The 25,587-nt window shown below is 43.3% G+C and overlaps 1 protein-coding gene across 1 annotated transcript; it reads left to right on the top strand.

Moving 5' to 3' along the window:
* The first annotated feature begins 15,421 nt into the window (after positions 1-15,421).
* On the top strand, positions 15,422-21,729 carry LOC111974112 (aspartate aminotransferase, mitochondrial). The gene is made up of 10 exons (XM_024001694.2): positions 15,422-15,606; positions 18,271-18,427; positions 19,115-19,243; positions 19,341-19,400; positions 19,647-19,808; positions 19,996-20,100; positions 20,325-20,475; positions 20,590-20,755; positions 20,945-21,095; positions 21,260-21,729. The coding sequence occupies exons 1-10, from the start codon at positions 15,524-15,526 to the stop codon at positions 21,380-21,382; spliced, it is 1,287 nt and encodes a 428-aa protein (XP_023857462.1). The 5' UTR covers positions 15,422-15,523; the 3' UTR covers positions 21,383-21,729.
* Positions 21,730-25,587: the final 3,858 nt, after the last annotated feature.

Below are 25,587 nucleotides of genomic sequence, written 5' to 3' on the forward strand. Positions count from 1 at the left end.
TGAGCTTTCCACTGCACAAGAAATAGAGTGTGTTGGTGTGTGTGGTCTCTGTGTGTCTCTCTTTCTGTTGTGTGTGGTTGTGTGTGTGTGTGTACGTGTGTGGTGTGTGGTGTGTGTGTGTGTGTGTGTGTCGTTGTGTGTGTGTGTTGTGTGTGTGTGTGTGTGTGTCATGTTGGTGTTGTGTGTTGTTCCATTGTGTATGTGCCATGATTAATATTTTATGCAATTTGTGTGTGTGTGTGGGTGTGTGGTGTGTGGTGTGTGTGTTGTGTGTGTGTGTGTGGTGTGTTGTGTTGTGGTGTGTGTGTGTGTGTGGTGTGGTGTGTGTGTGTGTGTGTGTGGCTCATGTGGCTCATGTGTACTGCATGATTAAATGATTTAAATTTGCACTAAACTGTTCTGTTTACATTACTTATGTCGGTTCAGAATGAGAAGTTGTGTCAGGGACTCCAGACAATCCAGATTATAAAGAGAAAAAAGCCACGTCGCCGACGCCTTGCTCTCAGCAGAGGCTACCTCTTCGCCCTGCTTCGAGGACGACACAAGGGACTGTGAGGCTCAAGTCTCTCGTGGTCGACGTAAGACATTAAAGCGTGTTAAGCCTCGTAAGGTGCCCGGCGCCAGACGATGCATCCAAACGCTTCCTCAGAGCATGTGCAGAGCAGCTGGCTGGACTGTTTACAAGACTATATTCAATCTCTCCCTATCCAGTCTATTGTCCCCACTTGCTTCAAGATGTCCCACATTGTTTCTGTGCCAAGAAAAGCGAAGGTAATGCACTAAATGATATCGCCCCATAGCACCCACTCTGTCATCCATGAAGTGTTTGAGAGGCTAGTTAAGGATCATTTTCCCCTCCACTTTACCCAACACCCTAGACCCACTACTCCAGGGAGCAGGCTTCCATACAGGTGGCAGGTGAGTTAGCTTTGTGCCCGCCAACAGAATCCCAGAGGATGACACAAGCGAGGATGCGGCATTCTCGGGCATCTTTTCACGTCGCCGGGCTATCCGGGCCATCTTGGTAGCAATGAGGCACAATAACTGATGGGAAATAAGAGGAATAACGTGGAATAGCATTTAATGTATAGACAGCCTACAGCTCTTCAGCGCCTCTACAACAACGGAGCACCGATATGTCGTGCATCCTCACAAGAAGTCTCCCTCATCCCACGGTCCAGGAGGGGGGTCCTGTGAGCGTCTCTGATTACACGTAACAGAGTGTATGAAAGCCAGCGGTCCTGAACTTCTGAGGGCCGACCCAGGTGGTGAAGGATGGCAACAACACTTCCACGGATCTCAACGGGGCCACTAGGTTGAGTGCTCAGCCCGACTCTGTAATCCCTGTTTACCATGGGAGGGGGAAGAAATCCGGATTGGACATAAAAAGAAACTCACTAACCTAGGGCCATTTGTGCATATTGAGAGCTAGGGTCTTTCCTGTTTGAGGGGCAACACATGGGTATTACCTACCTGTACGTTGGGCGGAATTCTGTCATATTACCGCTTTCGGGTTCCACTCAAACCCCAAGTCGTGCAGGCCTCATCCAAAGGGTGGTGTGTCCACGCCAACTGTATCACTCTGAGGCCACAACATACTCGCCATGCTCTCATCATGGACATCTGAAGCACTACGGTTGTCACAGGAGGCCAAGATGAGGGTTATCTCTAAACCGGTCTAGGCCACCAAGCTAACCTGGCCCTGTTCTACAGCATTTACTACGCAAATCTTTAACATGGAAGAGAGCGGAGACATGTCTGATCAGTGGTTGTAACCTTCACGAGTGGGACCTAGCTTGTCCCGAGAGACAGAAAACCAGCTTCAAACACTACCAGTTGGCACTTGCAAAAGTATGTCGATCCCCTTGCGTTGTTGTTTTTACACTATTCTGTTTACCAATTGATCAACTGGTCGTTTGGTGCATCTTAACACCATTCATATAGCATACAGTATATAGTCGATCGTTACGGACCTCCGGATTGCGGCATCTCGGGGGCCTATCGTTTAGTATGGGATTCTCATTTAAGAATATTTTTCTGATTTTTGTATAATACGGGTTTTGTGCAAATTACGGGCTGGTAGGACCTCACCGCTATCTCTAATCAGGTTCCACCGCGCTGCTGTTGGCTAGGCTGGTCAACATAGGCATTTTGTGTTCTCTCGGCCTGAGCATACCGGCCCAAGTACAAGCTATGACCGTAGAAATGAGGGTTTAAAACGGAACAACAACCACGCAGTAATTTCCAATTTTTGAATGTTCGAGTTTATAAATGTCACCTATCTATTTTTGAACCATAGTGCTACAATATTGTACTAAGCATGCCAAAATTGATAAATCACAGAATCCTAGGCGGCCCAACAACGAGTGTGGGAACGGAGCAAGGTTAAACGTCCTCCCTAACAAAGTCTGGCATCCATTAGGCAGGCTTGAGTAAGGAATTACGTTAAAGATACTTTAATGAACAGGAGTAAATATGGGAGGACTCAATGCTTAAACGGTAAAAAGTGTAGGGTAGAACACACGCAAACCTGTCGACTACACTGATTGTAGGAGAGTGAAACTAAAGGACGGTTAGCGGTGGGGAGGGAGCGGGGCGATTTGTCGAGGTAGCAGCGCAGGACCGGGCAGATTGCGATATTTTCGGGATAAAAGGGACATCGATTTTAACCAAAATAGAGAACCGAAGAAACTCACGATGGGGGCAACCGAAATGAGGGTGTACGACGGTGCGCGCAACGATGGTGGCACACGGTGTACTCAGTGGAGCGTTACACAGAACTACAGTTAATGAGAGTGTTGCGAAAACAGAACAATTTGGGGGACAGACGGAAAGATTCGTAAATATCAGTTGTGTAGTATTGCAAAACTACAATGGAGTGGTTATTGATTAACTGTGTGTGAATAGAACACAAAGAGAGCAGAAAAAAATGGAAATTATCTGGGAGAAGTGATCCGTGCGTATGGCTAGAACAAGGCTGGTGACTTAGTGATTCGAGAGATGCCGGAACATAGTGCATATTTCAAGACTTAGATGTCCCAAGTACGCCAGCCCAAACAAGGAGACGGACTAAGGCGCATAAGAGACAGGAGGCTGAGTTGTGTTGTGGGAGAGTACTGTAGATAGGGGCAGGGAAAACCCGTGGAAAAATTTTCTACTGTAGCGTTAAAGAGCTCGAAAGTATTTGGTTGAAATAAAATATTCTTTAAAAGCCTGTACGGGTCGGGTGGGAAGTGAGTAAAAGTTATTTAGGATAGTGATAAGTAAGTTTATTAAGTAAAGATAAAGGAGATTAAAGATATTTAAATATAAGGAGGAGTGGGTGGTGTGTAGGCAGTATCTAGGAGGTTGTGTAGTAGTTAGGGAGAGTGATGAAGGAGGAGGAGATGGAGAGAAGAGCAGACTGAGAGGGTGACAGAGAGTGAAGGAATAGGAGGGAAATGAGGGAAGAGAGGAAGAATATAAATGGAAGAGGAGAGGAAGAGGGAGGAGGGCGGATACGGGTTATGTGGTGTGATTAGTTGGTGTAGTTCGGTTGTTAGTTGGGTGGGTGGTTGAGGTGCGTGTGTGCCGGGGTGTTTGGTGTGGGTTATTGTTAGAAGGTGTGTAGATTTGTGGAGATGGAGTGTGTATTGTTAGAGAGGTAAGGGGGTATTATATGGGAAGATATGTTTGGATGAAGACGAAGAGAGTTTGTCCGGTAGCAGGCTCGTGAGGTATGTGTTTCCCAGGGAGACAAGGAAGTCTTAATTAAACTGTAATAAGTTGCTGGTGGAAAATACGCTACTGGCGGAAATAAGAAGTGTGGCATTCGCATAATCTGCAGACCGGACCAGCCAATATTGCACACATAAACCGAGAAGGGCCAGGGGAGGGGAAGACAAAAATGATCATATAGAAAGTAAAGATATACATCTTTTTTCAAATTCCTTATATTAAAGCAACAGAACTGGAACATTTCTGTGTTTTTATAAATTTACGGATAGCCAGGGGCAATAGCGCGCCAAACTCAGTGCATTAGTACACACACTAGAGCATGTTGAGTCCGACACAGATCAAGAGGCAAATGAGGAATGAACAGTGATGTTCTGTTGGCACTGATTCGGGAATGGACCATTCCAGTCGGTGCGAAGGCATTAAGTTGTATAACGAGTAAACCTTTGGGTGTCAAGGGAAGAAATGTATGGAGTAAGATTACATTCTTCTCTTTAAGGAATGTAAGTGAAAGTAAAAGGTAAAAAGTATCAAAAATATAATAGTAAAGTAAAATACAGATAACGCCCCAAAAAACGAACTTAAGAAGTTACTCTGTCCAAGTATTTTACTTTAAGTACTCCTGACAACCACTGCCTTAGAAGCATGTTGTGGCTGTGTGTATTTGTATGGGTAGAAAGACATGAACATACTTCAGGAATGGGAGGCTGCGGTAGCAGTTTTCTAAAAGGGAGAATTTTCTGAATGAAGGACAGATGGAGAGAGGGAAAGTAAAGAATTGATTTTGAGAGGGTTAGGGAGCAGAGAGTGAGATGAAATAGAGGAGAGGGAAATGTTTGAGAGGAGAGAGGAAGAAACATATAAATCGTCGAAGAGACAGAGGAGTGAGGGGTGAGTGACACGAGACACTGATGAGATTTGGGGATAGGAACAGGTAGGAAAATACGAACCAGGAGAGATGAAGTGTTACTGGAGCTGTTTAAACTAGCCTGAACTGACATTATGAAGCCTCCTCCTGATTAAGAGTTTCCTTGAGCACATGTAGACAGGCTTTCATAAAACCCAAAGTGTGTTGTGTGTTTGTGGTGTGTGTAGGTGTGTGTGTGTTGTTGGTTGATGGTGTGTGTGTGTGTGTTTGTGTGTTGTGTGTCAACGTCGGTCGGGTGATATGTTAGTGTGTGTGTCTGATGTCTGCACCTGGTCCAGCCTCTTGCCTACTGGCGTCAGCTGAAAGCTGTTTGGTAGTAAGTATCTGAGAGGAGGAGCGTCGGACGTTATTCTGTCAATTAACATCATGATGTGTCGATGTGCGGTGCGTGCATGTGGTTGTGCCTTGTGCGTAGTAACGTACTCTATGTGTGTGTGTACGCTGATAAAGATACCGTGGATATAATTTGGGGGGGATAAAGAGAAACAGTAGAGAGGGGGAAGTAATTGGAGAGGGAGTGAGGAATCATGTGTCTAACTCTCGTACACAAACAATTGCAATCGTTGCGTGGATGCCGGTTCATTTGTCTCTCTTTTCTCTGTGATGATGACCTTTGTCAGTGATGCTGTTGGTTGTTGGTAGACATAGTCGTGAGATAAAGGGTGCCAGATGAGTTACTCTAGAGTCTAGTAATGTGATATTTGTGACAGGTTTCTACTGCATTCCACATTATGGGATTTGTAAGTTTACTACACCAGAAAATCGGAATATTTATAACTGAATTTTGTTATATGTCATTCATTTGCGCGTGGTGAAGCTGAGTAAACTAAGCATGATATAACCAAGTTGCTATGCAGGGAATGGCAGGCTGTAACACAAAAGGGGACTGAGATACTTATACGGGGCAAAAGGAACGAGTATCAGATCATGTATTGACCCAACACTGGAGGTTTTCGTTCCGATTTCACAAGTACTTGCCCGCAGATCATCTGGACCCCATTTGCCAGACGGAGAAGACTAAAGCAGTTCCAGTTGTTCCTCCACGCCACGGGTTTAGAATGTTGCTTCCCAGGGGCGAGATAGCAGGAACAGTTGGTAATTACACTGTAAATCCGAATGGGTGTGAGGGTTACGAACCATAACCTGCCAGGGAATATTAAAGCAGTTGTGAATTGCGACTTGGCAATTATACTCTTAAAGGACACGGCATCAATTTGCAGCACATGACAGCAGAAAATGCGGCCAGGGAGAGTGGGACATCTTTTGCAGAAGTCTTGTGTGGTGACAAGAGAGGTTGATTGACAGGATTCCTGTTGGTGTGGCCAGTATAAATACTCATTTTATATGGTTTGGTGTTTTTTGTCCGAGTGGTATCTTAATGCTAGTGGTGTATGGATTTAACACACTAGGGATACATGATATTGGTTCACAGAGGATTACACCAGCCAATGTTGCACAAATTTCATTTAAGGACTACCAAAGCGGGAATAAAAGATTAGCAAAGCAAAAAAAAGAAGACATTTCCACGGAAATTCGTATTCTGATAATACTTTAATGGTTAACTCGAAGTTGTTGAAAAATATGCATCGAGGTGTGTGGTGTGTTTATTGTGTGTGGCGTGTTGTTAAAAGTAATCCTTGTTTACCTTAGTCCCTATACGGTACTTTTAAGAAATAGAGTGGAGAAGATGAATTTCTCTGCGAATAATGGATTAGAAAAGAAACAATAGAGGAAACATCATTACAGAGTTGTTTTTTAGTCGTTTTGCCGACTTTTCATGAAATCAGGGGATTAGTGTCACAGTTGGACTGTGCTGGAGCAGGAGAGGCCTGTTTCGCAAAGACCACATGGTATTTGACTGGCATAATCTGTCCTCGTCTGCTCGTGCTACGTATTACTCACTGAGACAAATGCCTGAAACGCTTACACTGTCTTCGCATCGGAATTGTCATGTGCCAGAAGGGGGATGTTTCAAGGACTTCCAAGTTCTGTCTGTGGAGGTTCCTCAGCTGGTCCTTGGGGAATAGGATGAATGTATAATCAGAACATGCAGAAAAGAAATGCAGAAAGCATCAATGTGTACAGAGACTTACAGAAGACACATTGAGTAAATAGGCTACAGTCTATCTACTAATATATCAATGACATGAATGACATTTACGTSGGACTGTGAATGGATCACAGGTTACTCATTGTGAGGGCTGCTCCAGTTAGGCCTACTCTCTTTCAGGAATTGATACAGAACCATTCTCTCCACAACCTACAAAACAACACAACAACAAGATCCAATTTCTGCTACTTTAGGGTAAAGAAGCAACTGGGACTAAGCAAATAATTAAATGGAGGAATATCCATCTACACCCTCTCTCCCTTTACAGTTTACAAGCACGGAAGAGGAAGGGGAATAGGGCTAAATAGCTAGATTAAATAAATGCCAAAGAAGAAGAAAGAGGAATAGGGACTATATGGAGAGAGCGTGCCTCTGCCGCAGGCTGGAAGCCAAAGCTAAGAGACCATAATAAACGCATGTACATTTTGTATACTCGTCCGATATCTTTTTACCTGGAATTTTGTCAAAGATGCAAAAAAAGTTACTTGAAGTTGGAGGTTTAGCCAATATGTTTAGTTTACTCTAGCCAAAGAGAATATACATTTGAAAACTCTCAGTTACGCCAAGAGGGAGTCTGCGCTTCTCGAGATAGCTAATGTGCAGATCAAATACACTGCAGGAACGGCAGAGCTACCGACTTTCAATGTCCCTACCCCTTTGAGGTTGAAAATTTAAAATGGTTCGGGTAAGGGTAGGTGTTAAGATTAGGGTTTAAGGTAGGGATGTCCCAAGGAACCKAGATTGCACAGACCCTGCAGGATCATGCGAGCAACTGTTTATCAGTTATAGGATTCACCTCGTGGTGATATACATTACTGCACACACTCAAAGCACGAGATCTCATTTGACATGAGCGCTTTCCCATGGTAGTGAATACCCGTAGGCCTACACTGCAGCCTGAAATCAACAGGATCCAGAAATGGTTCATGTAAAGGTGGATTTAGTCTCTTTTATAACAATGGTGATAAACGGCACTTCTCAAGTTGAAAATAAGTCACGAAAGATCACATTYTTGTTTCTGCAGCTGAACGATATCTGMGATTAAAATATTTCACATCTGAAGAGCTACATGTAGTACCCCTACAATCTGGAGCGGTACCAGCCTCTCAGGCCCCAGAGCCAGCAAATTACTGAAGGTGTGGGAACATTTCTGTTGAAATTACAGTTGAAGTCGGAAGTTTACATACACCTTAGCCAAATACATTTAAACCCAGTTTTTCACAATTCCTGACATTTAATCCTAGTAAAAATTCCTTGTCTTAGGTCAGTAGGTCCCACTATATTTTAACATGTGAAATGTCAGAATAATAGTAGAGAGAATATATATTTTCAGCTTTTTATTTCTTTCATCACATTCCCAGTGGGTCAGAAGTTTACATACACTCAATAGTATTTGGTAGCATTGCCTTTAAATTGTTTAACTTGGGTAAAACGTTTTGGGTAGCCTCACAAGCTTTCCACAATAAGTTGGGTGAATTTTGCCCATTCCTCCTGGCAGAGCTGGTGTACCGAGTCAGGTTTGTAGGCCTTCTTGCTCGCACACGCTTTTCCAGTTCTGCCCACACATTTTCCATAGGATTGAGGTCAGGGCTTTGTGATGGCCACTCCAATACCATGACTTTGTTGTCCTTAAGCCATTTTGCCACAACTTTGGATGTATGCTTGGGGTCATTGTCCATTTGGAAGACCCGTTTGCGACCAAGCTTTAACTTCCTGACTGATGTCTTGAGATGTGCTTCAATAATATCCACATGAATTTTCCTTCCTCATGAGCCCTTATTTTGTGAAGTGCACCAGTCCTCCTGCAGCAAAGCACCCCCACAACTGATGCTGCCACCCCATGCTTCACGGTTGGGATGGTGTTCTTTGACTTGCAAGACTCCCTTTTTTCCTCCAAACATAACGATGGTCATTATGGCCAAACAGTTCTATTTTGTTTCATCAGACCAGAGGACATTTCTCCAAAAAGTACGATCTTTGTCCATGTGCAGTTGTAAACCTAGTCTTCGGCCTTTTTGTGGCGGTTTTGGAGCAGTGGCTTCTTCCTTGCTGAGCGGCCTTTCAGGTTATGTCGATATAGGACTCGTTTTACTGTGGATACAGATACTTTTGTACCTGTTGCCTCCAGCGCTCTCACAAGGACTTTAGCTGTTGTTCTGGGATTGATTTGCAGTTTTCGCACCAAAGTACGTTCATCTCTAGGACACAGAACGCGTCTCCTTCCTGAGCGGTATGACGGCTGCGTGGTCCCATGGTGTTTAAATTTGCGCACTATTATTTGTACAGATGAACGTGGTACCTTCAGACGTTTGGAAATTGCTCCCAAGGATGAACCAGACTTGTGGAGGTGTACAATTGGTTTTCTGAGATCTTGGCTGATTTCTTTTGATTTTCCCATGATGTCAAGCAAAGAGGAACTGAGTTTGAAGGTAGGCCTTGAAATACATCCACAGGTACTCCTCCAATTGACTCAAATGATGTCAATTAGCCTATCAGAAGCTTCTAAAMCCATGACATKATTTTCTGGAATTTTCCAAGCTGTTTAAAGGCACAGTTAACTTAGTGTATGTAAACTTCTGACCTACTGGAAATTTGATACAGTGATACAGAAATTTGATAAGTGATATAATCTGTCTGTAAACAATTGTTGGAAAAATTAGATGTCATGCACAAAGTAGATGTCCTAACTGACTTGCCAAACTATAGTTGTTAACAACAAATTTGTGGAGTGGTTGAAAAACGAGATTTAATGACTCCAACTTAAGTGTATGTAAACTTCCGACTTCAACTGTATATTGTTTGTAGTTTTTGTGGATTTATGTAAATTTTTCCTTCCCGTAATGGAAGAAATACTTTTCTTTTGTGAATTCTTATTCAGTGAGGTTTAACGGCGGTTGGCATCCATTAATGTTCCATTGTCGCCCCAAACTGAACWATAATATAGATCCATTATACTTTGTGATACAAAGTGGGAAAGGGGAACCGGGAAAAATAAAATGTAAAAATATCATATATTTTAATTACTCTACCAACTAACCCTATACCCATTAAAACTCATCACCTTATTCCACTACTTTAACCCTCTCTGATCCTACCCCAGGCCAACGGCCTGAGAGGACGGGACACGACCACCCAACACACACTGTAACTCTTCTGAAGTGAAATCTGATACCCTCAAGTACTTCTCTGCAGCTGCCATCACAACATCTATTTTCRGTGATTTATATTCCATTTCTGCCGTACAGTTGATAACAGTGCTATGAGCGCTAAGAAGCCAACCTTACTGAAGCATATACAGTGCATTCAGAAAGRATTCAGACCACTTCCCTTTTTCCACATTTTGTTACGTTACAGCCTTATTCTAAAATTGATTAAATAAAAAAAATCCTCATCAATCTCCACACAATGACAATTGAAAACAGGTTTTTAGAAATGTTTTCAAATGTATTACAAATAAAAAACTAAAAAACCTTATTTACATAAGTATTCTGACCCTTTGCTATGAGACTTGAAATTGAAAGTGCATCCCTTTTCCATTGATCATCCTTGAGATGTTTCTACAACTTGATTGGAGTCCACCTGTGGTAAATTCAATTGATTGGACATATGATTTGGAAAGGCACACACCTGTCTATATAAGGTTCCACAGTTGACAGTGCATGTCAGAGCAAAAACCAAGCCATGAGGTCGAAGGAATTGTCCGTAGAGCTCCGAGACAGGATTGTGTTGAGGCACAGATCGGGGGAAGGGTAGCAAAAAATGTCTGCAGCATTGAAGGTCCCCAAGAACAAAGTGGCCTCCATCATTCTTAAATGGAAGAAGTTTGGAATCACCAAGACTCTTCCGCACGGCCAAACTGAGAAATCGGGGTAGAAGGGCCTTGGTCAGAGAGGTGACCAAGAACTCGATGGTCAGTCTGCCAGAGCTCCAGAGTTCCTCTGCGATGAATGGAGAACCTTCCAGAAGACAACCATCTCTGCAGCACTCCACCAATCAGTCCTTTATGGTAGAGTGGCCAGACGGAAGCCACTCCTCAGTAAAAGACACATGACACCCTGCTTGGAGTTTGCCAAAGGCACCGAAAGTACTCTCAGACCATGAGAAACWAGATTATCTGGTCTGATGAAACSAAGATTGAACTTTTTGGCCTGAATGTCAAGTGTCACGTCTGGAAGAAACCTGGCACCATCCCTACAGTGAAGCATGGTGGTGGCAGCATCATGCTCGGGAATGTTTTTCAGTGACAGGGACTGAGAGACTATTCAGGAACGAGAGAAAGATGAACGAAGCAAAGTACAGAGGGATCCTTGATGAAAACTTGCTACAGAGTGCTCAGGACCTCAGACTGGGGCGAAGGTTCACCTTCCAACAGGGCAACAACCCTAAGCACACAGCCAAGACAATGCAGGAATGGCTTCGGGACAGGTCTCAATGTCCTTGAGTGGCCCAGCCAGAGCCCAGACTTGAACCCGATCGTACATCTCTGGAGAGACCTGAATATAGCTGTGCAGCGACACTCCCCATCCAACCTGACAGAGCTTGAGAGGATCTGCATAGAAGAAGGGGAGAAATTCCCCAAATACAGGTGTGCCAAGCTTGTAGCATCATACCCAAGAAGACTTGAGGCTGTAATTGTTGCCAAAGGTGCTTCAACAAGGTTCTGAAAACTTCTTGGAACTTCCGGTGAAATTGGYGGGCGCGCAATTCAAATAAATAATCCAAAGAATTATGGATATTAAACATCTAGGTACATACAAGTGCCTTACATCGGTTAAAAGCTTAAATTCTTGTTAATCTAACTGCATTATCCAATTTACAATAGTCTTTACAGCAAAAGCATGCCATGCGATTGTTTGAGGACYGCGCCCCACATCAAAATATTTTTCAWRCKGCACAGGCTTCGTAAAATCACAATTAGCAATTAAATATTCACTTACTTTTTGAAAATATTCCTCTGATTTGCAATCCCAAGGGTCCCACCTACAACATGCATGGTCATTTTGTTAGATAAAATCCTTCTTTATATCCCAAAAAGTCAGTTTAGTTGGCGTCATCGATTTGAGTAATCCACTCGTTCAACATGCAGAGAAAGGAATCCAAAAAAGCTACCGCTAAACTTTGTTAAAACAAGTCAAACTACGTTTCTATTTAATCCTCAGGTACCCTAAAATGTAATTAAATTATAATATTTCATACGGAAAGAAGTATTTTCAATAGAAAGTAAAATTAGCGAGTGCGTGTCGTCTTCGTCGCGCGAGCACAGACTGATTTCCAACTCTGACTCCCAGTACCAAAACTCAAAATTCTTCCTCGTTTGGGAAGAAACAAGCTCAAKACCTTGAACAAAGACTGTTGACATCTAGTGGAAGCCATATGAATTGCAATCTGGGAGCTGGAATTGCATAGGACCCATAGCTTTRCATTGAAAGAGCATGGGCTCTCAAAAAACCAAACATTTCTGGTTGGTTTTTCTTTGGATTTTCTCCAACCATATCAATTGTGTTATAGTCTCATACATTATTTTAACATTTCTACAAACTTCAAAGTGTTTTCTATCCAATGGTACTAATTATATGCATATCCTGGCTTCTGGGCCTGAGTAACAGGCAGTTTACTTTGGGCACGTCAGTCAGACAGGAAGTGGAGAAAAATAGACCCTAGCCTAAGGGTCTGAATACTTATGTAAATGTGATATTTCAGTTTTTTTTATTTGTAATACACTTGCCCAAAAAATTCTACAAACCTGTTTTTGCTTTGTCATGATAGGGTATTGTGTGTATATTGGTGATGGGYAAAAAACAAAGTAATCCATTTTAGAGTAAGGCTGTAACGTGACACGTAAAGTGTGGAAAAAGTCAAGGGGTCTGAATACTTTCGAAAGGCACTGCATCACTCATTGGTCTATTRCTCTGTGCTGGCACAGATCTACAATTCACAGGAATCCTCTCAGAATCCCTCAGTCTTGACCCATCGTCCTCTACTTTCTTCACTGCCTCAGCATAAGACACCTTCTGCACTACTCTGACTCTAGCCACCTCAACCTGCCTCTCTCGAACCGCACACATCTGATCCCCAGCAACATGTACACCCCTACAGTTGACCCACACAACTTTATCCACCGAAACTACACAATCCTATTTTCCATGCCCTCCTGCACACTTCCCACATCTTGGACTCTCCCTTCTACACACTACTGTGACATGACCATAAACGTTGCCCCTGAAACAGCGCAGTGGTTTCTGCACAAACGCTCTAACAGGATAACTGATATTTCCTGACCTTTTTGCATAAAAAACTCGAAAGGTTGACAGTAACTTCTCTATTTTGCCACGCTTACCACTGGGTCTGCGTCGCACCAAACGGCGGGTGTCACAAATACCAGGAATCTTCAACTTCAATTGCTCCACCTCCACACTTAACACTACCCCAGAAATCACTCCTGTCAATGGTGCCCTGTTCCTAAGAGCAAAGCAAAAAACAGGTATTTACCCAAGTTGCCTCGCACGGGGCGCTTGCTCCCTCTGATGAAACACAAACAAACATCACAAGTCAACTTTGGGTTACCTTCACCGGCTCAACAGCACCCACCACCTTTTCCACCCAACCTGAAACTACCCATGGATCAGCCAAAAGGCCTGGTTCCACCCTCTTCAAAAATCTCACTCCCACTGGATGAAACGTATCTTTAGCATAACCATTAATGCAGGCTCCGAGCTCCTCACAAGACCTTCTACCCCTACCATTTCACCTCCACAGCTAGAACTGGCGTCCGGCTCACTCTGTTTGAACTTTACACCTATCTTCCTCTACACCCTCTCCCTTGTTATTGCTAGGCTCAACAGATTCAAGCCCATCTTCTGCTCCACCCTCAGTCTTTTCAACCTCCTCTCTCTTTACCTCCAGTCCTCCTCCCTTAACCAATTACCCGARTCCTTCTGAAAATATAAAACTTTTTCAAGCGAAAATCTATTTTTAGCCTCCTCGAGAGACATACTAAGCCATGTACTCCCTCCACTTCAAACACACTACTCTTCTGCCGTAGCGATTGAAAWTMTTCACCCCCGTCCAGTTGGTGGGGGCATACAACTCTAACGTTTGTTTGCGGACCGCCATAATACCATAGAAGAAGAAGACCTGAGCGCTTGCCCCTCACCCGGCTTTACAAGTGGGATGCACTGTTGAGTGCTACATCCTGAGGAGTACGTGCTGATTGTATGGAGATTGTGACAGCCGGTTAAATGGCATCACTTGACAAGGCAATAACAAGATGTATGTCAGGAGAAGTGCAGTATTATCATAAGGAGAGTTATACCTGGAATACAGAGGAGGAATGGCGGAAAAAAGGGAGATGGTTTGTCAAAGAAGAAGGGTAGAAAGTGTAAGCAGAGTGGGTTGAAGACAGTAGGAGAAATGGAAGTGAATGAGGGCGCAGTATTGGAGGTGGTAGGTGTGGTMAASTTCTTGGAGCCCGAGGGTCAGGATAAAGATGAGTCTGTGACAGTAGGAGTGACGTTTTGGGAAAAAGTGGACCCTTGCTTTTTGGCTGATCCATTTGAGGTATCAGGGTAGGTGAATACAGAGTTGGGTGCTGTGGAATCGGTGAGGGTAACCAGAGTATTTTAATAATTGRATGTGTTTCTGCTGGTCAGAGGGAGCAGGCGCTCCGTGTTAAACGAATTGGGGCAAGAGATGTGAATTGTTTTGCTCTCAAGAAAAGGGCGCCATTGAAAGGAGTGATTAATGGGGTAGCGGTAAATGTGAAGCTGACCAACTGAAGGGGAAGATTCCCAGTGTATGTGATGCTCGTCGTTTGGTATGACACAGACAGGGTGGCGTGAGTGAGTCATTGTCTCTACTTTTGAGTTTTGATATTGAGTCTTTGCCCGACAAAGTGATGTTAGGATATATAAGTTATCCTGTACGAGCTTTGTGCTGACTACATTACGTTGTTACATGTATCAAGCTTATGGGCATGTGGAAGCAGTGTGTAGGAGGGAGGTTCTAGGTGTGAGAATAGTACAGAAGGGCATGAGACAAAGGAATGTGTAGCATTGGGGAAAGTAGTGGTATGTGTTAGTTGTAAGGGTGCCCATGGGGCTGTGGATCAGAATTGTCCCGTGCGAGAGAGGCAGGTTGAGGTTTCCAGGATTAGAGTAGTGCAGAAGTTGTCATATGCTGAGGCAGTGAAGAAAGTAGATGAAGAGGGGTCAAGGGGGAGGGATCCTGAGAGGASTGGTGTGAGTAGTAGATGTCTACCAGTACAGGGGGATAAACCATCAATGATATATGTTTCAGTAAGATTGGATTTTTGGCATTTATAGTAATGGTCATCAACTGTACTGCAGGGATAGAACGTAAGTCGCAAAAAATTGAGGTTGTGGTGGCAGCTGTAGAGAGGTATTTGGGTGTGCGAGACATGACATCAGAAGAATTACAGGGTGTGTTAAGTGGTGGTGTCCCATCCTTTCAGGCTGTTGGCCTGAAGTAGGACTAAATATATTTAAATATTGGATGGTATTTATTTATACTTTTTGTGAGTGTAGTGTTAGATGGTAAGGTATTTGTTGAATATTTGTATTTATTTTTAAGCAAAGTATACGGGAGTTATACTCCAGTCTAGTAGGTGGCGGTAATGCAACATTTATTAGATGCCAACCACCGTTAAACCTCATCGAAGAAGAAAGAAGCTTGAGTGCCTCTGTTGTCCCTCSGATTTATATCCTCACTCTTTGCTTTTTCTGTCATTCTGCGCCCAGGCCACCTGCTCGACCATGGCTCTGTTGAAGTCCAGCAAGGCAATCTCCAGTATTGGGACTTTCTCCGCATCCCTGGGAGTTTTGTCTACCCGTAACAGGTAATACCAGACATGCAATCTCTGCACTGTCATGTTTGACATTGAATGAATAGCTAGCTAGCTAGCCATGCCCGCAATGACTCAAGTAGCCTAACTTCAAGTTTACTGAGTGGGGGTCCGAAGTGGTCATGCATTTACGTCTCTCATTGTGGTMTAGCTAGCTATCTACCTACCTAATATTTAAATTACATTTGATTTGGTTTGCTAYCTGATTGAAACTCGCATTCATCCATCCGCCGCCTGTCGTGACTGAAATTTCACGTTCATATCTTTGGCTTTAGTCAAGTCATACTTGTAGACTTCAAAGCTCAACCAGTTCACTTACAATCGAACTTGGCAAGGTTATTTTCCAGCTATGGATACTGATACTGTTATTTGGTGGCTCTGTAAAAATATTATTCAGATTTCAGTGGCATGTGGTATGTTGTCATAGTGATCATTCAGTTCGTCCTGTGAAAGGTAAATTATTAAAGCATTTTTCAATTTTAGGGTCACAGAGGCATTTAGCCTTTGAGATTCGACGTATTTTCTCGGTTTGATCTGCCTCGCATACCGTAGCTCCCTAATTCTAGCGTGATCATTGGTTATGGTGTGCAGGCCCCTGGTCGCTGATTGGCCAAGTGATGTCCCGGTTTCTACGGAGATGTGACGACAGTAACCAGTGTCCTTTCGCTTTTTTCTTGGAGGACAAACTCTGCTCGCTTATAAGATACCGCTCCACATYTCTGGAAAACAGGCTATGTATTCGAAAAGCATCTGCAAATACACTCTGCATCACTGTCGGTTTTTGTTAGAACARCGTGCGCCGAGTGTTACATTATTCTCATTKAAAAATAATTTCGGTCTGTATTRAAGTGCATTTTAGTCCATTAGCAGMGTACATTCAAATCTGTGACTTCACATTGGATTGACCCTCATTGGTGCTGGCATAAATAGGACTGTCASTGTACTCCCTGGGCCTATGAAGTGTATACCAAACATATTTATATATGCTCGACATCTCACAAGTTAAAATGTACAAAGGTTCTGTGTGTATGTAGATCGCACAAACTGCTGATAGTAGTAGCAATATGAACCAGTGGGTAGGCTGATAATATACTCAGGTTCTTCTCACTCTGATAACAGATTTGTCAGAATCAGATAACAAGTATTCATATTTGTTATCAGTTTTACTGATTGAGGATCTGATTTTAATGTGCAGTCCCAATGTTTCTGATCAGCAGAGTGTTCAATTTTAGTCGCCTGCGATCTTTTTGTTATTGGACAATGGACGTTCTGTAAGGATGTTCTATAATGCTATATAAACAGGCTCTATGACAGGTGACTGTTGCAGTGTGTTCCCTAAAACTCAAGGTGGGTGTCATGTCATCATTCTTGTCTATAGTCTTGTGTTGCGGTCTTGGCGTTGCTGCCCTTTGCGAAGCATTCGGCTCTAAGTATTGCTGTGAGTTCCAGGGTGTTTGAACACAACCTTTGAACCTGAATCTCAATGAGCTGCGGAGTATCACTGCTCAAGTCATAGTGGCTCACCACTACATTTGACATATCAAAACATACTACTGTAGCAGTACACACTGGTGAGTAGCATCAGACACAACATGGTTTTAGAGAGTGCAATATTACAGAAGGTTCCAATAGAAATGTAGGCTGTCTAAAACAGATGTGGTTCTCTGTTGGGAGTCTTGCTGTCAACTTACATTTTTTTCCATGCAATGTTTTAAACATATCTCTAGTTCAGCCTCAGCAGGCCTATAGCCTCCAGTACAGCAGTGAGAGGAATATGTAAGATTAGAGGCCCTGCTTTCCCCTCTTTCAAAGGTCATGTGGAAGAGGTCAGGGGCAAGGTCATATGTGTGTGTGTGTGTAATTCTATTAGTTCCTGAACTGGGCCCCTGCTAATTTTCTGTTCTTTCCTCCTCATAAGACACATTCCATACAGGGGGATGGAATCGTTTTGTGTTTGAGAGCATTTGTATGTGTGAGAGCATGTGTGTGTGTGTGTGGAAAGGGAAGTGTGAAGTATTGGATGGATAATCAGCTTGGTGGGGTCAGTGTGAAAAAAAGACCAGGCTCTAATGACCAGATCCAAAGATATGATGAATGAATTTGTTCTGAATTTCAAAGAACCAATCGTTGCCTTTGTTTCAACCACTCCCCCTGCCCTTTAGAGCTGTCATTCTGGTAGTGTAGTGGCGATGGAGAGAGATGTTCATGTATTTAGTGCAGTACATCTCCTCCCTTTTAGTGACTCCCCCTAATGCCATCCAACCCGGGCCCTTCACCTCGACAGACTTTAACTGTGTGTAGTGGTGATTTTGTAATGTGTGTGTGTGTCTAGCTTTTCGCTGTGCAGGGACTGGGGGATGACCAGGCATTCACCAGGTCATAGTCCAGAGTGTTGGTCTACTGTGGGTGGGTGGTGCTACTCTCCTCTGGTTGGGTGAGGGCAACCGTTTCTTGAGCAGAGTATAGTACTGTTTACTGTTGAGTTTGTCTTTTATTTTAAGTCCAGTGTCTTGGAGAAATATAAGCCTARACTGAGTGATTTTAGAAAAAGAAACTCATCCATTGGTGTCTACTGTGAAACAAATAAGAACACAAGTCTGCAAAATTATGTTAAATTAAGCTGCTTCTGTTTGTTTCTCCCCCTCCCCTATGTTGCAGCTCATGGTGGGGTGGAGTGCAGATGGGCCCCCCTGACCCCATCCTGGGGGTGTCGGAGGCCTTTAAGAGGGACACCAGCCCGAAGAAGATGAACCTGGGGGTGGGGGCCTACAGGGACGACCACGGCAAACCCTTTGTGCTCGATTGTGTCCGCAAGGTAGGAATACCATGACAACCAGTGTAACTACCCAGGCTTCCACACACACACAGACAGGGACTAGATAACTATCCCAAGTTTCACCCAGCCATTCATATTTTGAGGTTCACTCCACACAGGAAAGGTGAGTAGCTACGCCGGCTCTTATTGTTTTGTAATCCCGAGCTCAGCATTGGTGAAAGGCCAATCCTGTCACACTGCTATTAGCCCTTTTATGTAAGAACCGGATCAGTTAACAAACACGTAGAAGCATGAAGACGGTGGTTTTCATGTTATTGAGCTGATTCTCACTATACAAGCTTTTATGGAGTTGTAGGCCTGTGTGTTTCTGATTGGTGCATTTCTGCACTGTCARCCTGAGCTTAACTCGTATAATGTATAACCATATGGAACCTCTATTACTGTGTGGATGTGTGTTTGCATACATTTATGTATGTAAGTTTGAGGTGCAGGCTCCAGCAGACCCATGTGTTAGACATTTACAGTATTTCTGCATAGTCGTTCTGAGCTCAGCTCATACAGCCCTGCTAAACCCCAGCTGTGTGTGTTACGCTATCTTTGATTTGGCAGGGCTTTMGATCAGTCAAGAAGTGGATGCTGAGGAAATGTCATCATTAAAAACCTTTCTACTTCCCCTCACACTCACTATTTCTCTACCATCCTTCCCGACTCTCTCTCTCTCTCTAGGCAGAGGCTCTGATTTCTTCCAAGCAGTTGGATAAGGAGTATCTGGCCATCGGTGGTCTGGGGGACTTCACCAAGTCCTGCGCTCAGCTAGCCCTGGGGGCTGACAGCGAGGTCCTCAAGAGTGGCAGGGTGAGTGGATGCGTGGGTGGTAGCTTGGAAGCACATTTGCTGTCGGTGTGTTAAGTGAATGATAGAAATGCTATTAACATCTCTCTCCTCTCTTCAGAACATCACTGTCCAGACCATTTCAGGAACCGGCTCTCTGTGCATTGGAGCCAACTTCCTGGTAAAGACCTGCCTCTTAACAGCTAAACAGGAAGAGAATGAATGCACCTACACTACCACGGTTCCATTTGGGCCCATAGCCCCCTAGAACAGTGCACCAGCCTATCATACCCTGAAATGACTGCCTTCTCTATAATATATATGCATTACAAATGATTGTGTTCTATAAAACAATACTATCTTCATACCGGTAGTACTGCGGAGTGTGTATGGTGTCAGTCAGTTAATTCATTATATTTTTCTCTAGTCTCGCTTCCACAGTGCGTCCCGTGACGTGTACCTGCCCAAGCCCTCCTGGGGGAACCACACACCCATCTTCAGAGATGCTGGCATGCAGCTGAAAGCCTACCGCTACTACGACCCCTCCACCTGCGGCTTCGACTTCAACGGGGCGCTCGACGACATCTCTGTGAGAGAGGGATGGGAAAGGGGGGGGTTGTATGATTCAACACTGACATGGAGGACCATTACCATGTCTTCTGAGATCTGTCTTTATATTGTTATGTTGACTTAATAAGGTTACGGTGTGGGGGTCTATTTCCGTCATGAGAATCTGATTTGAATGTTAGTGTAACACTATTTTCCTTCTGATACAGAAAATGCCAGAGAAGAGTGTGATCATGCTGCATGCRTGTGCCCATAACCCCACCGGTGTGGACCCCAAGCCTGAGCAGTGGAAGGAGATCGCTGACCTGGTGAAGGTGAGTGTGCTTACCATAGATATGAAAGACCTCAATGGTGATTTCTCTGTAAATGCCCTAACTAGCTAAAGTCTCTGTCACTYTTGGGACTCTACTGCTGAAGAGCTTTACTGCCCAGTGCCTACAGGTGTTTTGTGTGAAGACTGACATCTTTACTGTGCCAGACAACTATTTACACACACGGTCCTAATAATAACTCCTCCCCTGTTCTGCTGTTCCTTCAGAAAAGGGACCTGTTGGTGTTCTTTGACATGGCCTACCAGGGCTTTGCCAGTGGAGATATTGATCGTGATGCCTGGGCTGTTCGTCACTTCATCGAGCAGGGCCACAAAATTGTCCTGTCTCAGTCCTTCGCTAAGAACATGGGCCTCTACGGTCGGTCTCATTATACACACACACAAAATCTCACTCACAAACTATGGTATTGACATAGGAGAATGGGGAAAAACTCCCACCGGTGTGGTATCTTACCTGTCTGTGTGTTGACAGGTGAGCGAGTGGGAGGGTTCACTGTGGTGTGTAACGATGCCGAGGAAGCTAAGAGGGTGGAGTCTCAGCTGAAGATTCTGATCCGGCCAATGTACTCCAACCCTCCAATGAATGGAGCCAGAATCGCTGCCACTATTCTCAACACACCAGACCTTTATAAAATCTGGTAAGTGTACATACACACACACACACGACCCCAAAAATGTTGTTTGCCCATTTCACTGATCCTGTGATTTCGTAATCTAGCTGACTGCCTAGGAAGGTATCGGAGTTCTCTTTGGAGTGGTCTCCTGTCTCTACACACAACTTKCATTCTGTTTCCTCATCAACCCCCCTGATTAACCTCTCTACACAGGTTGGAGGAGGTCCACGGCATGGCCAACCGCATCATCAAGATGAGGGAGCAGCTGGCGGCCAACCTGAAGAACGAGGGCTCKACTCACAACTGGCAGCATGTCATCGACCAAATCGGCATGTTCTGCTTCACAGGCCTCAAGCCTGAACAGGTACACACACAAYCGACCACACCCACTCTTTATATCCACACCTGTACCATACAACCTTATAAGACATTATTATATTCATATTGGTCATATTCATCAGTTGGAATTAAGTTCTAGTATAATGATAAATTGCGTTGACTCCAGGTGTTTGTGTGTGTCTACCCCAGGTTGAGCGTCTGACTAAGGAGTTTTCAGTGTACATGACCAAGGATGGTAGAATCTCCATGGCAGGCGTCACTTCCAGCAATGTGGGATACCTAGCGCATGGAATCCACGCCGTCACTAAGTAAAAAGGAGAATGCTGGGAGAAACAGCGGGGCACGGTGGTGCTGGACACAATCCAAATTAAAATAACACCCTGAAAAATAGCATTTTTTGTCATTTTACTCTCCCTGTCCTCTCCACCCACCCCTTACAGAGGAGCTGGACATTCTTAAAGACTGTCAATTGTTCATCGTCAAGTTCAACTTTGACCTCAACCCTCCTCGCTGTAGGGAGGCCACCATGTCAAAGGTTGTTTAGTGATGGTCCAATGATCTGCCCTACATTTGACTAATGTCTGATGTCTCTCTTCTACTCTTATTTATTGTATGTTAAAGGTTAATATTAATTAACTTAATAAATGGCTTAATAATGACAGGTTAATATTTTCTTTTAAACCTCTGCCTGCTGTGGTCCAAATTACTGTTAGGCTACAGATGAGTTTACCAACACTTAGGCTCTGTTGTGTGAGAATTGTGAACTCTTGTCTGTCATTGCATATTTCTGTAGGATGTGAAAGTTCAACTTTTCCTCCACACCAGTAGAGTAGCAGAAAACTCASCATTTCCAGATAACAATTAGTTATAAGATTGTCTGGCACTACCTTTAGATGAGATACGGTCATTGATATTTTAATATGCTTTAGAAGTGGACAATAATGTATGATCATTCAGTCCTTTCACTCAGCCTCTGTCTCTTGCATTTCCACTTGCATAATCTTGTCTTTGATACTCACTATAAATAATTATATTACTGTACAAGTTTTGTGCTTTTTGCACTAAGAGCAGGGTCTACTGTGGGGGTCTTTCTTCTAAGTGTTGATGAGTGAGCAGTCAGCCAGCCAGTCTTAAATGCCCACTGAATGTTCCTCACCCCCCCAAACAATGGTTTGAAGTTTTAAAGGTGCAATATACAGAAATCGCTCTSCCATTTCCTGGTTGCTAAAATTCTAATAGTTTGCCTAATTTCAGTTTGACAAGTAATGTGTAGAGAATCATTGTACCATCTAAACCGCTGTGGAATATATCTTCAATAACCGAAAGTTTTGTATTTTCAGCTGTTCAAAGCTGGTGTACAAAACTGAAAGTAAGATGCAAAAAATGAAACTTAATGGTAAGCAGAGACAGCGCACAGAACAGATCTACTGCTTCTTAGACTTGCTTTCAATGACAATGACTGATCTATAACTAAACAATTCCATTTGAATTTGGTCCAAAAAGTTAAATTGCAGCTTTAAAAGGATAGACTGTCCTATGATGGTGCTCTTGTATTTCCACAAGAAAAGGCATTTTACAAGTGTTATTTAGATCACTGGGCGACTCCTATCCCCTCCGTTTCAGAACCAAGAGGTTATAGAACTTCTATTAATATATGTATAGACACTGTTTTGCTCCAATGATCAGCCTTTGAACATTTTCTCTGTGTGTGTCTTTCTGATTGTAACAAGACAGATTGTGCAGGGAAYTTCACCTTTCTGCTGTCTACTCATGAAGATTAAGCTGCTCTGTCACCATTTTRGGGTTAGCGCAAAATAATAAAACAATATGGAGCATCGGTCAGGTCTTTCTCTGAACAATTAAAAAAATATCTATCATTGAAGTAACTGGGCTTATTTTGTATTTCTTTCTAACAAGAATGTTGTCAAACCAAATGTAAGAAACTGAACTGATACCGTTGGACTATGGCAATGGTACCCAACCTTTTTCAGTTACTGTACCACCAACTGAATTTTGCTCTGGCCGGAGTACCCCTGAAATAGCCCTCATGCATTTTACCAGTAGGCTGGTGGTCTCATGAATCTTCTCAAGTACCCCCTGTGGATAGACCAAGTACCCCTGGTTGGGAACCAGTGTAGGACACGATTTTACTATGAAAATCATTGGTTTTATTAAACACAAAATACTCTCGTTTTATGAAGATGTATCTGCAGTACACAGGAGGTTGGTGGCAAATTAATTGGGGAGGGCAGGCTCGTGATAATGGCTGGAGTGGAATGGTATCAAATACATCAAACATACAGTTGAAGTTGGAAGTTTACATGCACTTAGATTGGAGTCATTAAAACTTGTTTTTCAACCACGCCACAAATGTCTTGTTAACAAACTATAGTTTTGGCAAGTCAGTTAGGACATCTTTGTGCATGACACAAGTCATTTTTCCGACAATTGTTTACAGACAGATTATTTCACTTATAATTCACTGTATCACAATTCCAGTGGGTAAGAAGTTTACATACACAAAGTTGACTGTGCCTTTAAACAGCTTGGAAAAGTCCAGAAAATTATGTCATGGCTTTAGAAGCTTCTGATAGGTTAATTGACATCATTTGAATCATTCGGAGGTTTACCTGTGGATGTATTTCAAGGCCTACCTTCAAACCCAGTGCCTCTTTGCTTGACATCATGGGAAAATCAAAAGAAATCAGTCAAGACCTCAGAAAAACAATTGTAGACCTCCACAAGTCTGGTTCATCCTTGGGAGCAATTTCCAAAGGCCTGAAGGTACCATGTTCATCTGTACAAACAATAGTATGCAAGTATAAACAACATGGGACCACACAGCCATCATACCGCTCAAAAAGGAGACGCATTCTGTCTCCTAGAGATGAACGTACTTTGGTGCGAAAAGTGCAATCCCAGAACAACAGCAAAGGACCCTGTGACGATGCTGGAGGAAACAGGTACAAAAGTATCTATATCCACAGTAAAATGAGTCCTATATCGACATAACCTGAAAGGCCGCTCAGCAAGGAAGAAGCCACTGCTCCAAAACCGCCATAAAAAAGCCAGACTATGGTGTGCAACTGCACATGGGGCAAAGATCGTACTTTTTGGAGAAATGTCCTCTGGTCTGATGAAACAAAAATAGAACTGTTTGGCCATAATGACCATCGTTATGTTTGGAGGAAAAGGGGGAGGCTTGCAAGCCGAAGAACACCATCCCAACCGTGAAGCACGGGGGTGGCAGCATCATGTTGTGGGGGTGCTTTGCTGCAGGAGGTACTGGTGCACTTCACAAAATAGATGGCATCATGAGGCAACCCTATAGAACATTTGTGGGCAGAACTGAAAAAGCATGTGCGAGCAAGGAGGCCTACAAACCTGACTCAGTACACCAGCTCTGTCAGGAGGAATGGGTTTGAAACTGTCTCTTATACACATCTAGATGTGTATAAGAGACAGGTCTTATCGGCTCTTAACCAACCATGCTATTTTGTTTGTTTTTTCGCATTGGCCGTAACTTGTTTTGAACATAATGTTGCTGCTACCATCTCTTATGACCGAAAAGAGCTTCTGAACATTAGAACAGGGATTACTCGCCTCAAATTGGATGAGGAGTTCTTCAATGAGTCGGACGCGAGGGATATACTACAGACACCCTACCAGGCCAYGATCCCCGTATATTCGCTGGAAAAGGAAATGTAGGTTTCGCGGAAAGAGATCAGGATGCATTGTGAGGATCAGGCGATGACTGGATAATCTGCCCTTGCCTTCTGTTCTGCTAGCTAACGTTCAATTGCTGGAAAATAAATGTGACGAACTGAAAGCACGTATATCCTTCCAACAGGACATTATAAACTGTAATATCTTATGTTTCACCGAGTCGTGGCTGAATGACGACATTAGGAACATACAGCTGGCGGGTTATCTTCTTACGGCTAGGGGTTCCGCTAGCTTAACTTCTTGTTAATCTACCCATCGTGTCTGATTTCAAAAAGGCTTTACAGCGAAAGCACACCATATGATTATGGTAGGTTAGAGCCTAGTCACAAAAACACATACAGACATTTTCCAGCCAAAGAGAGGAGTCACAAAAAGCAGAAATAGAGATAAAATGAATCACTAACCTTTGATGATATTCATCAGATGGCACTCATAGGACTTCATGTTACACAATACATTTATGTTTTGTTCGATAAAGTTCATATTTATATCCAAAAATCTCAGCTTACATTGGTGCGTTATGGTCAGTAATGTTGTGCCTCGAAAACATCCGGCGAATTTTCAGAGAGCCACATCAATTTACAGAAATACTCATCATAATCTTTGATAAAAGATACAACTGTTATGCACAGAATAAAAAACTTTACGGAAAAAGCACACCATGCAATAATCTGAGTACGGCGCTCAGACACACAAATAAGCCATACAGGTACCCGCCATGTTGTGGAGTCAACAGAAGTCAGAAATAGCATTATAAATATTTACTTACCTTTGATGATCTTCATCAGAAT

This window comes from Salvelinus sp. IW2-2015, linkage group LG15 (assembly GCF_002910315.2).
Source record: "Salvelinus sp. IW2-2015 linkage group LG15, ASM291031v2, whole genome shotgun sequence".
Lineage (NCBI taxonomy): Eukaryota > Metazoa > Chordata > Actinopteri > Salmoniformes > Salmonidae > Salvelinus > Salvelinus sp. IW2-2015.